This window comes from Lotus japonicus, chromosome 4 (assembly GCF_012489685.1).
Source record: "Lotus japonicus ecotype B-129 chromosome 4, LjGifu_v1.2".
NCBI classification, from domain to species: domain Eukaryota; kingdom Viridiplantae; phylum Streptophyta; class Magnoliopsida; order Fabales; family Fabaceae; genus Lotus; species Lotus japonicus.
In genome coordinates this window covers 9719885-9739619 of record NC_080044.1, presented here as the reverse complement: position 1 = coordinate 9739619, position 19735 = coordinate 9719885, and the positions used below count along the sequence as shown (strand labels likewise).

General features: G+C 36.5%; 2 protein-coding genes across 2 annotated transcripts; one reads left to right on the top strand and one right to left on the bottom strand.

The window, feature by feature from the left end:
* Positions 1 to 731: 731 nt before the first annotated feature.
* On the top strand, positions 732 to 4080 carry LOC130713914 (transcription factor bHLH95-like). Its single transcript, XM_057563744.1, has 3 exons — positions 732 to 1253; positions 2418 to 2870; positions 2964 to 4080. The coding sequence occupies exons 1-3, from the start codon at positions 930 to 932 to the stop codon at positions 3054 to 3056; spliced, it is 870 nt and encodes a 289-aa protein (XP_057419727.1). The 5' UTR covers positions 732 to 929; the 3' UTR covers positions 3057 to 4080.
* Positions 4081 to 7014: 2934 nt separating this feature from the next.
* LOC130714005 (U-box domain-containing protein 26-like) lies at positions 7015 to 8704 on the bottom strand. The gene has a single exon (XM_057563859.1). It carries the CDS (start codon positions 8519 to 8521, stop codon positions 7277 to 7279), a length of 1245 nt encoding a protein of 414 aa, XP_057419842.1. The 5' UTR covers positions 8522 to 8704; the 3' UTR covers positions 7015 to 7276.
* Between the last annotated feature and the right edge of the window lie 11031 nt (positions 8705 to 19735).

Here is a 19735-nt window from a genome sequence, read left to right as displayed (position 1 = left end):
ATCAGTTGAACTATCCTACAGGAACATAAAAAAAAATTATTGTCATTACTATAAAAAAATTGAGTAAAACATTCGTTAAAATCATAATCTTACAAATATGATAAATGATACGGAAGGCTTATAAATATTTTACTTTATATAAAATTTCTCATGCTCATAAAAACAAAAATGTATCGACATTTTTATTTTCATTTGTGTTTAAACAAGTTTAGTATAACATGAACAAACTTTTATCATTAATTCATAAAATGATTTTCATTCACTTCTTATTTAAAAGTAACGCTAAAGTCCACTGACAACTGTGCCAACGAGTATCTACTTCTTATTTAAAAGTAACGCTAAAGTCCATTCACTTATTATTTAGACATAATTACTTTAGTAGATTATACTTGTGGTTTAAAAAAACGCAGTGAATGAAATTAAAATGGACCACTTCCAGCTAGATTGTCTATAGTCTCCCTCATGCAGATTCTCAACCATTTTTTTTCTTATTTTTAAAGGTTATGATTCTAGCATGAAATGTTAATTATAAAATTTAGCAATTAATGTTGATGAGTTATTTTATGTACTGGAAAGGAAGAAGGAATGTCCAAATTCAATGAAATAAAATGGGGCCAGTGTAAATGTGGTGGAGCTGACAGGAGAACATTTTGGTATTTACTGTATGCGGTGATTATGCTCTTTATATCTATTAGGATGCAAAGTAACAGCTTGGATTATGATTATACTTTGGGGGTGTTCTTGCCAACTGTTATCATTTTTTCTTTTCTTTTTTACCTTTTTATATTCTCCAATGATGCTTTAACTGAACTCTTCCACCTCTATATAAACGCATCTTTCTTCTTTCTAAATTCTACAAACACTCTCGCACTCTCTCACTATCTCCGTATCTCTCACTCTCTCTCTTAATCTCTCTCTTCACTGTAGGCATGGCTTTAGAAGGTCACGATCTTAATTCAGGGTTCTTGTGGAAAAACCGGTCATGGGGTAGTCTTCCTGATTTTGATGACATTGGTGAGAGCAGTGATAAGTTAGGTATGAAGCCACAGAAGAAGCAGGGAGAAGGAAATGGAGAAGAAGCTCTTGTGAATAAGAAGCGAAATCGAGGTGGTAGAAGGGAAAAGAATGTTGTTGTTGATGATGGAGGGAAAGATGATGATGAAGTTCATATGTGGACTGAGAGAGAAAGGAGAAAGAAAATGAGGAACATGTTCGATACCCTTCATGCTTTGCTTCCTCGGCTTCCCTCTAAGGTAAAATTCTAGGTCATTCTTCTAGTTTGAATTGTAAAAGTATTTCTAGTAATGAACATTTTCCCTCATTAATAAATTTTGATCCTTTGCATGTATACCTTTCCTTTGGCTTAATTTTGATCATTCTTAAAAGGAGCATTCCTTTGATGTTTTGCCATGAAGTTTTCTGTATTATATTTGTCAGGATCTCCGAGTTTTGTATATCTTTTTCAACCTTGGACATAAATGACACATCTAATATTTTTAAACATATATATATTTCTAGATGTACTTTTCCCTTTCTAATTAGGTTGGACAAAAAATACAGAAATAGTAATTTAAAATTTTATTTTTAATCCTCGTACTAAAACAATAGAAGATCATACGCCAATCTAAGGTTTGGATTGGTTTCAAAATTTTTATACAGATAATATTTTTACCAAATATAAAATACACCATTTTAATTTTCATGTTAAGTATTTCTAAATTAAAAAACAACCGATATATAGTCAAAATATTTTTTTATTTTATATAGTTTTAAGTTATATTATTAATATTGGTGTATCTTGAGAACACATTAGATAATTTTTGTGGTATTTATAATGTAATATATGAGATATTATATTTTCAATGCAACTGTTGATTTTAATATTTAATCATCTGATCCAAAATTATTGAGTAGCACAAGAATATTAAAACTCCGCGAATATTATGTTTGTTGTTACGTTGTTGTTATTGTTGTTGTTGTTACTGTTGTTGGCCGCAAACAAATTGTACAAATTGAAGCATTTTTTTTTTAAATAAAACATTGATAATAGTTTAATTTGTATTTTTCATCTAATAAATGAATTATTTTAATACAAAATTATATTTTATTATCTTCATTCCTAAAGGTGGATGCACACATAATAATATTATTATGTTATCACCATCATCATCATTATTGCTACCTAAGCAAAGTTAAAAAAAATATAAATAATAAAAAATATTGTTCTTCTTATGGAGACCACAATAAATGTATTATGTCAAAAAAAAAAGAGTAAATTAACTTTGTTACCTTCAAAACTGAGAGTCATCATTATGATGACTAAAACTTGTATATTTTCAAACACCCACATCTAGACTTGAGCTTAGTTAGCCCAACTAATGATTGACTATGATGCTTTGATTTTGATTCCTTTGCAGCCTGATAAATCAACTATCATCGACAAAGCAGTGAGCTACATAAAAACCCTGCAGCAGACCCTCGAAAAGCTTGAGAAACAAAAGAAAGAAAGGCTCCAACCAACTGTGATAAACTCGCAGTGGCAACAATCCTATGATTTGAGGGAGGGATTTATTCTTGATATGGGGTCTTCGAACAACTTGTCCTCTGCAATGGTTGGAACGGGAAGTTCTTCAAATCCTTCAATTTCATCTAATTTAGCTTATGTGCAACCTATGGGTTTTCAAACATGGTCTTATCAAAATATAGTGTTGAACGTTATTGGATTTGAAGCACAATTTTCCATTTCTACTGCCAAGAAGAAAAGTACCTTAACCACCATTGCTTTTGTGTTGGAAAAGTACAAGATTGAGGTCATTTCTGCTAACATTGTGTGCAATGGTAATACAAATGTGTACCTCATTATTGCCCAAGTAAGTTTGAAACTCAATCCCCCACTTTATCATTTTCTTCTTTTAGGCGATGACAAATTGTTCATAACATAATTAGAATATTTATATTTGCAGGCAAAACAAGATTCATATCTATTTCAAGATGCAAATTCGGTTGCTGAAATTTACAAGCAAGCGGCTGGAGAAATTCAGCTATTCATCGCTTAAATTTTGATCAAAAATTAAGAATTATCTATTTATCTTGTTTACTGTATAATTTTATTTTTCCTAGAAATATTTCAAGCATTTATTCCCAAACATTAAATTCTCATGTTGTGAGGGTTCGTTCTCGCACTGATAGGAGGAAGGTGACCTCCCCCTTAGCGTTTCATCAGGCGCAGGGATGATGCACCAAGGCCCGGTCAGCCTGGCCAAGCTCCTCGTCCTGCTGGAGTTGGAGCTCCTCCTCGTGCTTAAAACCAAATTTCAAGATTTTTGGCCTTCTTGGATCAAGTGTGATCATATGAAGCTTACTTGTCTTTGTTATATTTAAGCTTTTTGGCCCTGCTGGATCAATTTTAAGATATTTTATTTTGTTCTAGTTGTTTGTTTTAGTCCTTAATCAATAGATTCCCCTTTCAAGGCTCCTTGTAGAGGTTTTCTCTTCATAACTCAGAGTTTGCATAGTAGAAGGTTGAAAGTGGAGTTGTTCTTCTTTGTGTAGTCTGTCACCCCACACCTCAGGCTTGTCTTCATATGAGTCATTCCTGGATTATTTATAAATGATATCTAATTCAGGGAACGAAAGCGCCACAAGTGGCCTAATTAGGTATGATGAAGCTCTACCTCCTAGTTAATTGGGTCTAGTATCCACCTCTCGTGCTCCAATAAAGCTTACACAAAGATAGGAATTTCATATTAGAAAACACCATAAAGTTAACAAATAGACAACAACAAAGGGGGATAAAACTTCCATGTCACAAACAAGTCGCTTACCTTTAATAGAGACCTTAACTAGTGGATTACGCAGAGAAGAACCATTGTGCTTATCAAACAAAACCCACAATAAGGCTTTCGCTCCAACCTCTCGACTCATGGAGGTCTTAGGCCCTCATCTTCAAGCCCAAAACAAGAAGATGACTTTTCTCACACTAGACACCTCGTGGATAAAATGAAGAACAAGTTAGAGATTTATCTTTGAATCGAGTTGGAGATGATATCTTTGTTGAGATGGAATAAATTTGAGAAGAATGCTTTTTCTTGGGAGCTTGATTTGGCTTTAGGTGCAAAGGGTTTTCTTTTACTTTTGTTTTTTCGTTTCGAGAACTTTTGTGAAAATCGAATCAGACTGGTCTGTTGAACCAGTTCGAATGAAAACCAATGATATGACCGATTCAAAAGCTTTATTAGATCGGATGTGTATAAGAATTGGTACGAACCGGAATGGAATGGTCCATTATAGGAAAACCAATGAATCAATGGTTTGGCATCAATCGCCCGAGATCTTTTTTAGTTAAACATAGTATAATTAGTAATTAATTTTATTATAAAATTAAATTATACTAAATATTTCTTTTTATTGTACCTGGTTTCACTAATTCAACCAGTAGCTCGTTGGTTGAACAAATGACTCATTGATTCATTCCTCAACCGAGTCGATTTTTTTTTTGGTACAGTTCGTGAAAGAAAAAGAAAGGAAAACAGGGGAACTCGGACTAAGGTCTCACAGAGGAGACACTCATAACATCAGCCAATAACAAAAGACTCATCCCTTCCAGGGGTTGCTCAAGAATCACTAGGTTGCTATCTTGCTGCGCACCAAACTTTGCTAAGAAGTCGGCACAAGCGTTCCCCTCCTTGAGAACATGATAAACATCCACTCGCCAAGCACGACCTAGCAAGTCCTTAATACCTCAAATGATGGAAGTATATAAATGCCTCGGAGAAGGAATATAATGCACCAAGGTAACTGCATCTAAGGAATCCGATTGACACTCCACAATGCAAGCACCTTGGTCCCAAGCTGTTCAAACCATGATAAATTCCAAGCAGCTCTAGAAATAGAATGTTTGGGTCATTCCGGTAGCCATAAAAACCACCGAGCCACTGGCCCAAGCTGCTACGAAAGCATCCTCCAAAACCGAGTCAATTAGCAAACTATGTTTTATATAGTTTTTTTTTTCAAAATAAAATTGGTTTCAAGTAATTTCAGTTTAACTAGATTTAATGGGCTGCTTTATTTTACAGAGCCTTTCTGTTTTGTTGCCTTTATGGGCTTTTGTCATATCTTATTGGGCTTTGTGAATGACCTTTGACGATAAAAACAGTGTACATTTTATGAAAAGTTGCAAATTTATATCCAGAATCTTTTTTTTTTTTTGATAGGCAATTGCATCATAGTCACTTACTCACTTTCATGAAACTTGCCAAAATTACTAGCAACAAATAAATATTTAATAGCTTGTCACAATATATACAAATCCATGACCACACGAAGAATATTGTGGCATTCACTACTTGTACGTCCATGACAACAACAAGTCGAGTCTTGTAGTTCTCTGAAACTCAAAACAAGAACTAACCAAAGAAGTGGCAAAGAAGAGCACGTGTGGTTATTTATTCACTTCATTTCAGTAGCGTGTGAATGTGGTAGTTGAATGGCACAATATTTCTACAGTGTTTGAGTTGAATAAGACGAAGACCCTAACAGGAGTGCTTGCTAGCTTGAGTTGAATACTGTGTGTGCAAAAAAAAAGTATTCAACAATGTACAGTATCACAGCACTGGTGAAAACAACTTTTCACTCACGCCAATGAACAAAAGTGTCATTTGTCTAGTGTCAATGATGTATCATCCTCCAATTCAGAGGAGAGAAACAACGTGATGATCAATTTGACTTCTTTTCTAGCCCAAAAGCAGCAATTAAGACAAAGAAAGATAGAGTATTAGAGTCCCATGAATTAATGAAATCTCACATTCTCACCCTACGTTTATACAATCTCTGACTTTGAAAAATGCTCTTTTTGTTGTTAAAAACTCGCTGGAAAGGTTACCCCATCAATTCATTCCTTGAGTGGTTGGTGTGAGGTGTCCCAAAAAGTGAGAATAAAAGGTTAATTAGAAAAAAATAACAAATAAAAAGCTGTGATAGTAAATGATGGGTCCCAACTCCCAAGGGTTACATATACCCTCAGGTTGGAAGACAAATTAAATTCTCAACTGTGCAGCAGAAACAAGTTAAGTTGGGTTGGACATGTGATCTGTGAGTAATGGTAGAAATGAAAATTAAGAATAAGAAACAAATAAGCAAAGCACCCACCATGTACCCCATGTGAATGTGATCCCATGGTTTTATTCACACTAACTTGTGACTAATACCCCTTGTATTTGTAAGCCACATAAACCTTTTTCCAAGTCTTTGTTATGGGACCCTTTGGACCACACCATGTTCCCTCACATGTGCCCTTCCTTTCCTTTTTATTCAAAGACGTTTCAAACCTGTGCAACCCTGTGTTTTGTTTTTGCTCTAACTAGTACTGCTATTCATCTAATGGCCCATACAGATAGCCTTCCATTGGAACAATACAGTACCTGGTTTTATCCTTCTGACATGTTCTGTCAATTATTTTTTTTTTGGTATATTTGCTCTATGCAATATTATGAATTAAGTATCACATAAGCTTGAGTTTCAAATAGTCGAATTCAACATATGCTGTTAGTTATTTATTTGACGGAGTCACTGCAATTACCAAATATAACCATCGGATTAAGATCAGACAGTTTATATAAGCATAGTAAATAAGATATAGATGTGATGAGTATGGGTTAGAAGTTAGATCAACGTTCAGATTGATGTGCTAAAAGTGGATTGAAAAAGGGTACATATCTTTTTTCTTCTTTTGGTGTTCAGGAGCAGCCATTGATGTGAGTCCCCAACATAATGATTATTCAAAATGAAGTTCCTTGGAAGTCAAAAACACTTCCATCTATGGATCTATCAGAAACGTGTACTTCACCAAATGCCAGTAAATGTTTTCTTTCCACCTAATAATACCCACAAGATTCCCACATGCAAATGCAAAGCAAATTTCAAATATACACCCAGGCACCAACCATGAACCAACCAATTCAACTACAACAATGAAATCCTAAAACACTTTCTAACAAAAGAGAGTAATAAAGCAAAGAAAAAACAAGATAAAAAGTTAGCTCTATTTTCCATTTTACAAAATTACAACAACCTGTGATGAAACACTTTGTCTTGCTCATCACAATATTAATTCTTACATACAAAATAAAAATTAAATACAGAAATTAATTCTAAGCTCCAAATTAATTCACAGTTGATGAAATTTTTTTTTTTCCTCCTGAAATCTAAATAATTTTTCCACTAACAAATAATTGAGATTAATTAATTATTACAAGAAAAAAAAAAGAGAGGGTGAAACTCAAAAAGGCACCACCACAAGCTGGCTGCACGCAAAATCGTCCGAATTTCCGATGGAATCTTGCGGCCACGAATCCCGAAGAAGCTTCAGCAACAGTTGCGCCTTCCTCTTCGCTCTCTCCGTGCAATCGCTCTGCACAAGGAGGAGAAGCTGAGTCAGCACCCCCGCCGCCACCGCCTCCATCTGTAACCGCTCCGATTCCGAGCACAGCGAAAGAAGCGCCCCGGCGGCGTACTCCGTCGCACGGTCTGATATTTTCAATATTATCTTCACCAGCATCGGCACCGTCAGCGCGTGGCCGGCGAACTCAGCACAACCCGCCGGAACCCGGCAGAGGAGCTCCACCGTCGCCAAAGCCCTCTCCGCATCGCACTTTTCAAAGTCCGCGAGACGGTCGATTAGCACCGCCGGCGCTCCGGCGGCAACCGCTCTCTGCCGTGACTGCTTCACCAGGCACAGCGCGAAGAGAGCTTTTACGCCGACCTTGAGCGCGCGCGGGTACGAGATCGGGCTTCGGAGAATCTCCACCACGCCGTCGTGGATTCCTTCGACGCTGCTCACCTGAGATCGGAGGTCAGCCGAGTGAGTCCCGGCGACGACCATCTCGATGAGCGCGGCTGAGTTGACTCGGACGTCGAGAGATTGATGAGAGAGTAAAACCGAGAGGTAACCAATTTTATCCAAATCGGCGGCGATGGCGGCGCAATCTGACTCGGCGAGGGGAAACATGACGAGTAGAGCGAGCGATTCGTGACTCAGCTCATCGGAGGAGCGGTTATCGAAGATCCGGAGAACGATGCGGCGGACGTCGTGGGAGGCAATGAGTGAGCGGTTGTAGTCCGAGTCACGAGCGAGTTGTCTGAGTCGTCGGAGCGAGTTGAGGCGGTGGTGAGTTGAAGCTGAAGCGGAGGATATTTGGTTGAGCAAGGAGCGGACGAGAGCGGGTTCTGCTGGCTGTTTGGGAGTGGGGATTCGCTCCACGCCGAAAGCGCGGTTGGCGACGCACCACTCTTGGATGAGGCGTCGGAGGGTGTGATTTGGGATTAGTGTGAACTCGGTTAGAGGCGCACGCGTGACCGGGCATGTGGTGTTACCGGTGTTAACCCACGACTCGATACTGGATCGGTCGTAGGTTTGACCGGTACACACCGTTACCGGGTCACGCATGAGCTCAAGTGAGATTGGGCACCTGTAGTGGTAAGGGATCTGAATCCCCAAATCTAATGGTTCTAAACAACCACGCATTGTTTAGAATAAGAGTGGGATAAGAAATAAGAAGAAGGAGAAGAAAGAGGAATAGGAATAAGAAGAATGAATGTGAATAATGCTAAATCTGAAGGCTCTGCAAATTCTCTTTAGTTATGTTGCGTTTTGCTTTCTCTTATATGAGATGAAACAGAGGAACATACCCAACAACAGCTACAGAGAGGGACCCGAGTCCTTACTTGCTGTTTCTTATCTGACTGGTCCATTGCCCCCACACCTCACGCACGTGTGGTGGTGGCATCTTAACTTGGAATCTAACCCTGGTTAGGGAATTCCAATTTCCACCAGAGAGAGAAGGGATTGGTCAAAGGAAATATGCTGCTTCTGGGTCCCACTATTACTGCCTAAAATCTTACTTCTGTGCACATCAACCAACTAATTGCTTGCGTCTTCCATTGGATTATTATTAATAATGATTTGTGTAGCACTTATTATACCTTTGCTTGAAACTAGTCCTTAATAAAAAAATATTGCAATTTTCATCCCCACTTTTTTTTTTTGAAAGTCTTTCATCCCCACTAATACTTCTTCTGTTAGCACTTTTGATTTTTCGAATCAAGGTGACAACTCTATCAAAAGGCTCGTTTATGGATTTTCAAAGAAAATATGAGCTCTTCATAATTCACCTCGGCATGGTGATGGTGATTGGTTTCATTCTCATCATCGTGTTTTGGAACCTCAATAACTCCTTTCAAGGCCCAAATGCATTTAGAGTTTGAACTCAGATCCAATACCTCAACCGTGATGCAAACCCCAAACCATAAACCATATAGAATCGAAGGAAAAAAAGTGAAGAAGAACGACGATGATACGAGCGTCGTTGAGAAGGTGAACGAAGATCGACGAGGAACACCGATGATGGACAATGACGAGGAACGGTTGTTGGTTTTGAGGAAACTATCTATCTTTCCTCTTCCTATTCTCTCTGGTATGAGGTTTTGTGGAAACTCTCGATATCTCCCTTTTCATGTATGCTCTTATCCCTTCATCTCCACTGACTCCAGCATTCCGATTTCATCCTTCTTGTTGAAGTGGGAACTTCAGCTTTTTGTGTTTTTTTGGATTGCAAGATTTGAGGTAGCTAAACAGAGGTTGAGAAATGTTGTGGGTTGTAAATTTGGGGATATTGTGAGATAATATTGAACGGAAACCTAGAGTTTCAAATTTGGGGATTTGACGTGGCTAGACAGAGGTTGGCAATGTTATACCATGTGGTTGTGCGATGGTGGTGGTGGTGAGGGACGGTGATCAGAAGATTGATGCTAGAGAAGAAAGGTAAAAATGGAGGCTGTTGAGGGGCGAAGGTTATGGATTTCATGGTTTTGCAGTGAAGATTCTAGGCTCAAATCAAGTTCGTCCATTCACTTAGGAAATCTCCAACAATATCTAATTGTGAAAATGGCGATCAAGTAGTTATGTGGTCAAATAAAATGTCAGTCAATTTAGTGTCGAAGAGACTACCTTAATTAACATTTTACACCGTCAATGACTGCAGAGGAATTCCTTTCTTCTATGGACAAATTTATGAGTGTAAAACACTTTCATGGACTAATTTAACTATTAATTATTATTATTATTATTATTATTATGAGGTGTCACTTTTGCACATTGCCCCCTCATTTTTTTTTTCTTTTCTCTTCTTTCTTTCTAGAATCGCTTTTCATCTTTGCATTGATGGCCTTTTCCCTTTGGCTCTCTTTTTGTTCCCTGGTCTTCTTTTCTTGGCTTCGTCTTGACCCTACACTCGCTGTTCAGTAACCGATGGAGGAGAAAGCTTTGCACTGTTCTGTTGTAACTTATCTGTCGTGAAAGATATGTACAGGAAGGAGATCAGTGCATGATTACTTGATAGTTCATTACAAAGGGATTGACCAAAACTTTGTTTATTTGTGTAACCAGATTTATCATCTTGTCAAAGCTTTACATTTAATTATTGAAAAAGGAAAAGTAGGGAAGCCTTTTTTTTTAAGCTTCCATCAATTCGACGTAGATGGAAGCCACGCTTTTGTAAGAAAAAATAATTAATAACAATAATGTGAAGTGGATAGCATACTATAACATGTCACTTTACCCATTTAATTAAATTTTAGTAGTTTTGATAACATTAATTAGTAGAGGGTACCTTATTTCATGAATAGTAGTGACTAATATGATTGAAAACCCGTAAAAAATACTCACTACTGGTAATGTAAGAACATGCTATGTGGATGTAAAATTAGATAGGAGTAAATATCTGCAAAAAGTATTCCATATGTTCCTATATAACTCACACTTAAATATTGTTGCACAAGCACTAATAAATAGCAATTAATATTCTTGTTTTATTAAAATTACAATCTAACTTTTTATTATACATTTTATCTCTCTTATTAATTCTAACTTTTCAATTTTCCTACCACCAATAAATGAAAGGTACAATTGGTAAAGTATAATTAATGTTCTGTTGAACTTTATAAAGTAACAGATAATTAAGAATAAAATTCAGCTTGAAATAGTGTCAGTTATATAGAAATAAAGTGAGTAATATAGGTATATGTAGGTATCCAACTCACCCCATATACGCACTCATAAAAATAATACTCCCTCCGTTCCAAAATAACTGACACTATTTCTAGCTGAATTTTGTTCCTAATTATATCTGTCACTTTACAAAGTTCAAGAGATCATTAACTATACTTTACCAATTATACCCTTCATTTATTGGTGGTAGGAAACTTGAAAAATTAGAATTAATAAGAGAGATAAATGGTATAATAGGAAGTTACATAGTAATCTTAATAAAATAAGAACATTAATTATTATTTCTTAATATTTGTGTAACAACTTTAAAGTGTCAATTATATTGGAACAGAGAGAGTAATAACAGAGTAGATTGTCCCTCTCTTATTTAATGTGTTAAATGCTACCCAATACTTTGCATGTTTTATAGCTAATAGGCAAGCATTTTTCTAATCAATTATTGTATGATCAAAAAAATTCTTCAATAATACCTTTATTCTTTCAATTTGCCCTTTTTAGTTTTTTTCCCACCTAAAGATAAAAATATAAAGTGTATTTTATGAGGAATTTAAATCCCAAATATGATTTTTTTTTTATAAACATCGATCTGGTATCCAGTCATGCTTTGAATGTCGTCAGATTCATGATTTAGTCACAATTAAGACTCATCATCCCTCCCCCAAGCAGCTAAAACCAACCTATATTAATTTAACCCCGACCCTTAAATATATACTTAATTTTAGAGAATAAAACTCGAAAATATCCTTTATTCTTAAAGTAAAATTCTATGTTCATAACTTGTGATCAAGACATGTTTAGTGAAGTGTCTTTTTCTGTATTAGATGCTAACTTATGAAGTTGGATGAATGGATTGGATTATAAAAAAGAAAACAGTTGGGACAGAGTTTAGATAACAGGCAAAAGAAAGGGGCAGGGTGCAAATTAGTTACAGAATATGATTAGGTTTGAATCGTTTGGTAATAGTGGGGGGAGTCAAGGGTCAATGATGTAATTAGGAAGAAAAGTGTAGGGTCCACGTTGTCTATCCACGTCTTTATTGGGGCAAAAATAACTTTCGTGTGGATAACAATAATGCCAATTGCCATCCTTAACCAATGGTTCTCTTTCTAAAGTGGACGTGGTTCCATAAGTGAACTGCGTCAGATATTTCTTCATCTTTAATTTACTTCTTTTTCTTTTGAAAATATTTACTCACTTGCTTGAAATACAAAAAAAGGAAAAATAAAATATTTTATTTAATCAGTTTATTTTTTACGCATGTAAGTATAAAAATGTTTATCTCCAATAGTTTCAACTAGGGATTATACCCGTGCGATGCACGGGGTCTAAATCATTAATTTCGTTAAAAAATTTGTGATTAATTTAATCCAACAACGGTTTATTATTTTATTATCATTTATCGGATCCCAACTACTCATATATTTGTATTAATTACTTTTTAACTTTAAAATTAAACCAATGCTCCAACTACAATTTATTTAATTAATATTTATAACAATAAAATTTAGACATAGATTTAATTAATATTTAAATCCGGACAAAGAGGTTCGAAAGAGAAGCAAAACAAAATATCGGTAGTCAAAACTAAGTATACAAACAGGAAATAAAACAATGTTACCACTACTTGATTTTAGGTTAAGACAATATATATTTTATTAGTGGTGCAATGAACTAATATTTTATGTAGCAGAAATTAATTAGTTGGAACAACCAAGGTTATCAGAATCGGCCCGGTGATCAAACCGATGACTGTACTGGTTTAAGGTTCATTGGTTCAACCGTATAATTGAATTGTGGTTTAACCGATATTACCATTATAAATTATATAATATTATTTTAAAATAAATACACAATAATATATGAGGTAGTATTGAATAAAAAAGGACAATATTTTTCCAAGTGTAAAAGAAACTATCAAATATGAATATCTATGTATCATAATTTTATATTGAAAGTATAATTTTTTATGAAAAATGGTTTTTCTTAGATGATAAAAACATAGTCCCATAAGAGATGGAAAAAAATATAGAGCCCCAAAAGACATTATTTTTTTCGTTTCAAATCGTTATGTTTTCTTTTAAAGATGTTTAATTATATGATTTTAATTACATTAGAAAAAATAATTAGTAAATAAACAATTATTGAGTGGTCAAGCTTAAATTGTCAATAGCCCAAATCTAAATTAGGGTTCCCTTTTAAAACTTCATATATAACCCAAATTCTTACTTCTCTCTTCTCACCTCATACACAAAACAATTGCACTTCCTAACCTAAGCAATTCAAACTCACCTCACTCTCAATTTTCATTCATACAATTTTTTGTAGAACCGGACCGGTCATTCAACCGATCAAGACACTGGTTCAATGTTAATTAGATGAACCGTGGTTTGACCATGGTCAAATCGGTGATAGTTGAATAGTATTTTTTAATTATGTATAATATATTAAATATTTTAAAAAATTAAAATTCAAATATATATTATTTGAAATATTAGTAATAGATACTCATATCCTATAAAAAAATATGATAGTTAAATTAATATTTTTTCATAAATTAATACTTACAGTATATGATTATTGATCCATATTTTATTTTGTTCGACATAAATTGATACATACATAATTTTACATAAGTTTCTAATTTTTTATTGATTAAATTTATTTATTTTTACTATGAATCACTTTTTGTCACTATTGTGGTTTTTGGCTAGGCAAAGGTGCTAACCAGCCCACTAAGCAAAAAAATGCTATTCAATCGTTCAATCCGAATTAGGGTTTTATACTATTCAACACTCTTCCTCTTCCTCAACACAGCAGGCAGCAGCATCTCACACACCTGTACAACATCTTCATCTTTCAAGTAAGCTTTCACTCTCAGATCCACTATCTCCTCAGGTATCAGCCACTCCCACCCCCTTTCACGCCCTTCTCTCTCCATCACTGTCTCTCGCCCTGCCCTCCATGCGATGAAAACCGCTAATTTCTCAAGCCACCATGGATGGGCCAAGCTTCTTCCACGGCCGTTGTCGCTTGACGCCGCGAAACCTTTCAAGAAAACCGCTCCGGCAGCACCTCCAAACGGTCTCAAAACCAGCTGAGCCGGTCACAAAACATACAATATTAATCTGGTGACCGGTTCTAGCAGGTCACAACCCACTTTGAACAGAGGAAAAAAAAACCATAATCCTCTCATTTTCTCCATTCCCTTCATCCAGCCCTAGCCGTTTCCTTCATCTGCGACCTTCATTCAGGGGCGGACCCACGTTAGACTGAGGGGGTTCAACTGAACCCCCTGAAAAAAAGAAAATTTGCACTGACCCCCTTGTATAATTACTTTTTTGAACCCCCTGAAAACTTTAATTTGCACCACAGTCCCTTTCTCTCTCTCACACACAGTCTCACACACGTACTCACTGTTTGGATTTTCACACGCTCTCGCTACCCTAGGTCAAGCACACACACCACGCCACTAGTGCACCACCACGCCACCACCAGTCCACCACGGTATCACGCCATCGCTCCGCCCAATATACCAGTCGCGCCTCTGCCTAAATCTAACTCTCTCTCAATCAAGACTTCTGTCTTTTTTATCTCTAACTTTTCATCGGATTTCCCCATTCACCAGCTCAATCCACAGGTTCGTTCTCCTAGTCCTCTTTGTTACTCTGTTTCTCAATTCTTTCTGTTTTTTTAGCTTTTGCTTTGAGCACAAAGCTATGGAATTCTGCAATTCGCATTCTGGGTAATCGATTTTTGCTGTTTTGGAATTGGGATTTTGGGGTGCATGTTTGGATTAAGGAATTGGAATTGTCTATAATTAAAGAATGTCTGAACTTGTTTGTCTTCTGCTTTACATTGTGCCAAGCTTTGTCTTTGAGTATGGATTTGCTTAAAAGCTCAACCTTATAGGTTCCATAGTGTGACTCTTGGGCTGTGGATTATCCATGAACTATTGTTTCACCTTAAAATAAAGACTGAATTGAGTTAGTAGGAAATCTCAAGGTTTGTTTTGAAGGCTTGTACTGTGAGGTCACTATAATTTCTTCAGGAAAGGGTGTAGGTGAAGCCATTTCCTTTTATAAAAAAAACACTCTTTTTCGCAAGTGAAGTTCTGAACTAATTTACTTGTTTAATTTGAACATTTTCATTTGTGTATATGCTACCAAGTTCTTTATTTCATTTCCTAACTTATTGCTTTTCCATGTCCTTCATGACTCTTCATTAAATGGCTTTGATCGGTGACAAAACTTACAGGGAACTTGGCGGATTGGAATAGCACCATAAAATCCCCTTGGCTGTGGATTTTTCTGTGGCAAGGCTGTCATAGAAATTGTACCTGCAAACAGTTTTCTGGTATGGACTTGCTCTTTTGTTTATGATGAAAAATTGTCCCTGTTCATTGTTCATCAGCTTGTCATTTTACCAGACATTCCAACCAAGGTTCCAAGGGGAGAACTTTGACAAGAACAAGATCTTCTATTCTCGGCTAGTAAAGTTGGCAGAGAAGCATGGATGTGCTGATGTGCATCTTCACAACTTGCTCTTGCATGGATTTTTCATCAAGGAGATGATGTGGTACCCATCCCTGGTGAGTGATTTTCCATTTTTTCCCGACTTGCATCAAATAAAATAATCTTTCATTCAGTGCTCCTAAAATACTGAAAGTTTGTTACATCTTTCTTGTTAGAAGAAAGTTGCACCTCGAGTCCTTGACATTTCAAATCACATAAACATCCATTTCCACCCAGAAGCCAGAAATCACATTAAAGTTGTTTTTAATTATATTTTTATCGGTTCATTTGAAAAATTTGAACCCCCTGACCCCGGGGTCCTGTATCCGCCACTGCCTTCATTCTCTCCCTCTCTTCCTCTCGAGACCAACACGCGCCACCACAGAGCCTCTCTCATCTCATTTATCCTCAAATCGCGACCACTTCCACCTCCGGCTTGAGATCGTTGTTGCCACCCCTCTGTTCAAATCCGAGGTCAAACCACCAAAAAGAGGAGATCTTCTTCCTTGCATGTCAATTTTAGCTGTGGTTGATGCTCTGTACAAAAACTATGTGCGGCCAGATTAGGGAGGAAGTGAAACCCCAACTCCTGAGGTATGCTTCTTCTCATACTCTGCTGCTCCTTCTACTTTTCCCTATCTTTCATTTTACTGAGAAAATATTCTTTTTTCTCCATAGGCAATGGCTGGCTGGATGAGTGTGTAATTAAAGTGCCTTATATAGAGGAAGAAATCTGGAAAAAATAGAAGGAAAATCTATAGGTTGTACCTCCAGAGATCTCCAGCTGGATGTAGGGCGGCGGCTGCAGATTCGGATGTACTTTGTGATATCTCCAACTGGAAGTAGGGCGGCAGCTACAGATTTGGATTAGGGTGAATCTTGGGGGAATCCATGGGCGTGTGGAGCAGAAAACGGGTGGGTGACCCGGCCCATGAAAGTGGCACTGATGAACAGTACTCAAAAATTAAAACGGTTATGTGCTAAAAAAACATGATGAACAGTAGCCAAATTCATCTTGAAATAGTAGGGTTTAGATTTGCTTAAAAACAATTACGTAATTTTTGTACTTATTTGAATTTAAACTTTACATGGGGCAGACAATTATTAGATGTTAATAGGAAGAGATTTTTAAGGTGGCAGTGCATCTACAATTTTTGTTTAATTAATATTCAACCACACAATTTTGAGAATTCTCCCACTTTATGCAAGTGTTTGCTCTTTGGGTTACTTTAGGGCTATGTCCCGCTTTAGCGAAAGTGCATTTCCAAAATTTAAACATTTAAGGATATAAAATGAGAACTTCTGGATTCATGTCCTCACAAAATGCTTCCTTCATGGGTGCCATATGGATCCATGGCAGTTCTATGGTAAAGGTGAGCTTGTAGTTTCTATAAAAGATGATTCAGGTGGTCCTTTTTTTTCTCTATTTCATAGTCCTCCAGACAACCCTGAGGATCGTGCTTCTAAAAGTTATGCCTTTGATTTGAGGATATTTCACTAGTGAGAGTGTTGTATGCAAGACAATATATGCTCGTCCAAGTATTTTGAAAATAGGCCCTAAGAAGCCCATTCCCCATGATACAAGGATTATGGGGTTGAGATTGGAGGAATCTTCTTCATTTGGAAGAAGTGCGTATTGGCTAACTTCTCATATGGAGAGGGTATAATGAGCTAGTTCTACTATTCATTGGGCATAGATCAATCAGATTGCACCCAACTTCGTTTGGACCTCTTTTTTCCCTTCTAAATTTTGAATTTTGTGATGTTTAGGTTATTCATAGGCTAGTCTTATAATAGTTTTGTGTCACTTCTTGTTCTCTTTAAATTGTGACGATTTCACCATTATAATCCGAAATTTTTAGTATTAGCCTATTGGTTGAGATGCAAGCATTGAACATATTAGCTGAAGGTCGAGCAATGATTTCATTGTAAGAGGTAGAACCGCTACTAGGAATTTGCCTCTGATCGTTTTTGAGTTGTGTAAGTTAGTCGAGCTTCAAACCTATAGGAGTAATGTACATGCATTTCACCAAACCTATCAGGTTGTAGTCACAAGGAATTAAATCCTTGTTTGTGTGACTCATATTTTGGAAACAAGGTTGGAAGAGGATAAGGTTGTACCGGAATGTCCAGCACCGTGAGATTGACAAGAGGTGAATGCATTTGGGTGCCCCCGACTGGGGGAGGTATTATAGCCCTTCGGTTACGTTCCTTTTACATTGTAATCGTGTCTCCATTTTCACGACGAGTACTGTCACGACGTGCATAGCTTCATCTCATAGAGGTTGCTGCTAGGAGGTGCCTGGTTCACCTTTGCCTCCACATGATCAATGATTGGGTTAACTTAGCTTGTTATTCGTTAATTGTAATATGTTGTCCCTCACTAGAAGGAGTGCAGTTTCATCGTTGTTGCCTAGTACTTTCCATAATAGAGTTGAATGGGAACATGATTTATCGATTTGCACATACGACGCCTGAAATAATGACAGATGCAAAGTAATTTTTCATTTTTCTTGTGAAAAGGATGATCATTGTGAAGGGTTTCATTCTTCTCTTATTCATACAGTTAAATACACAGTGGGTATACAATACCTGCGAGACACTTTGACACTCAAGTTAGCAAGATTGACGATGAATAAAGATTAGAGCTAGATAATCCATGTGTACATTAAGTGTTCTTTTATAGTGTACGTATGTTTGAGATTGTTACAATCATGGAGAAAATATCAATGTCACTTTGATAATATCATATAAAAGATATGTTTGATATTACTTAATTAGAAATTCTTATTCTCAGCACAATACCTCGTTAATATTGGACCAAAGTATTGACGGATTATTCTATTAAGTAACACTCTTTCAGCAAGGTTTCTCGTTTGTGGAAGCAATAAATTATCTCAAAAGTTTAAACTATTAGGTAAGAGTTAGATGAATGGTTTTATATTATTTTTCTAACACGTCCCATCACGCAGAAGTCATTTGAGCTTGAAGCGTGGACAATACACAAGCTGATCATCTACCATGTGCTGAAATTAAACTTTTTTTTATTAGAAGAATTTGAGGCGGCAAGAATCAGACACTGGACCATTTGGTCATAGAGACTCTGATCTCATGTCAAATAATCAATTATCTCAAAAGCGCGCTTAAGCTATTAGGTAAGGGCTAAATGATTTTATATTATTTCTCTAACACCGTTTGAGTTTTATGTATGAAAAAAAAATTCATTGGCATAACTAATTCTACCAAAATGTGAAATTGTGAATGTTCTCAACTCAAACACAATTAACTCATGTGCAAAATACTTTTGTTAATGAAAATCTTATTTAATGATATGGAAAGAATATTCTTCTATACACACTTGAGCAAAAGATACTAAACCAATGTTAGCACAAGTACACAACAAATCTAAATTTAATTAGATCGAGGAAGTTAACTCAATTACTCAAAGGTTAAACTTGAATATACAAATACAAGTGTATATCAATGTAATGTAATTTGGTTGGAGGTAAGTACAAGTACAGAGAGTGCATATTTGTGTTGAATGGAAGTGGATGAGAGGACGGTGGCAAGGAATTTGGACGCACGCGTGGTGGAGAGAGACAGATGCACGAGCATGAAGGACACCCTTGTTGTGTGACCCTGTTGTCTCCGGTCAACCCTGCAATGTTTTGCCGCTACAGCTTCTTCCAAAACACATTGTTTTTGTTCCCTTCAACGCGCGCACGTGTTTTCCAGCTGTTTTCTCTCCATCCTTTTTTGACTGCCTAGTATCTTGTATCTCTTATCCGCATCCTTCTCACTCGTAACAAGGATTTCCAGCTCTTTTTCCTTCTTTTGTTATTTGTTTTTGTAAAATTCAATGGCCACAAATCCATAACATGCATCAATGGACAAGAGCTTACGGCAATACTTGTACAGTCGAACCCATATACTGTCCTGATAAAGTGATCATAATGTAACCAGGCATGATAATCATATCTTGTAGCTAGGTTGGGAAAGCCCGTTCATATGTATATATATATATTAACCTGAACCACTCAAAAAACAAAGAGACCACCCTTTTAATTTGTTCAATTAATTAACCCTGGCACAGTGCTCAAATTATCTCCTATACAAGGACACTGCCCAACCCACAGCATGTAGAAAAGCCTTTAAATATTGT

Coding starts and splice junctions, on each gene's coding strand:
- LOC130714005 (XM_057563859.1), bottom strand. CDS start 8,521: ATGCGTGGTTGTTTAGAACCATTAGATTTGGGGATTCAGATCCCTTAC.
- LOC130713914 (XM_057563744.1), top strand. CDS start 930: ATGGCTTTAGAAGGTCACGATCTTAATTCAGGGTTCTTGTGGAAAAAC. Junction 1,254..2,417: donor TTCCTCGGCTTCCCTCTAAG/GTAAAATTCTAG, acceptor ATTCCTTTGCAG/CCTGATAAATCAACTATCAT. Junction 2,871..2,963: donor TGTACCTCATTATTGCCCAA/GTAAGTTTGAAA, acceptor TTATATTTGCAG/GCAAAACAAGATTCATATCT.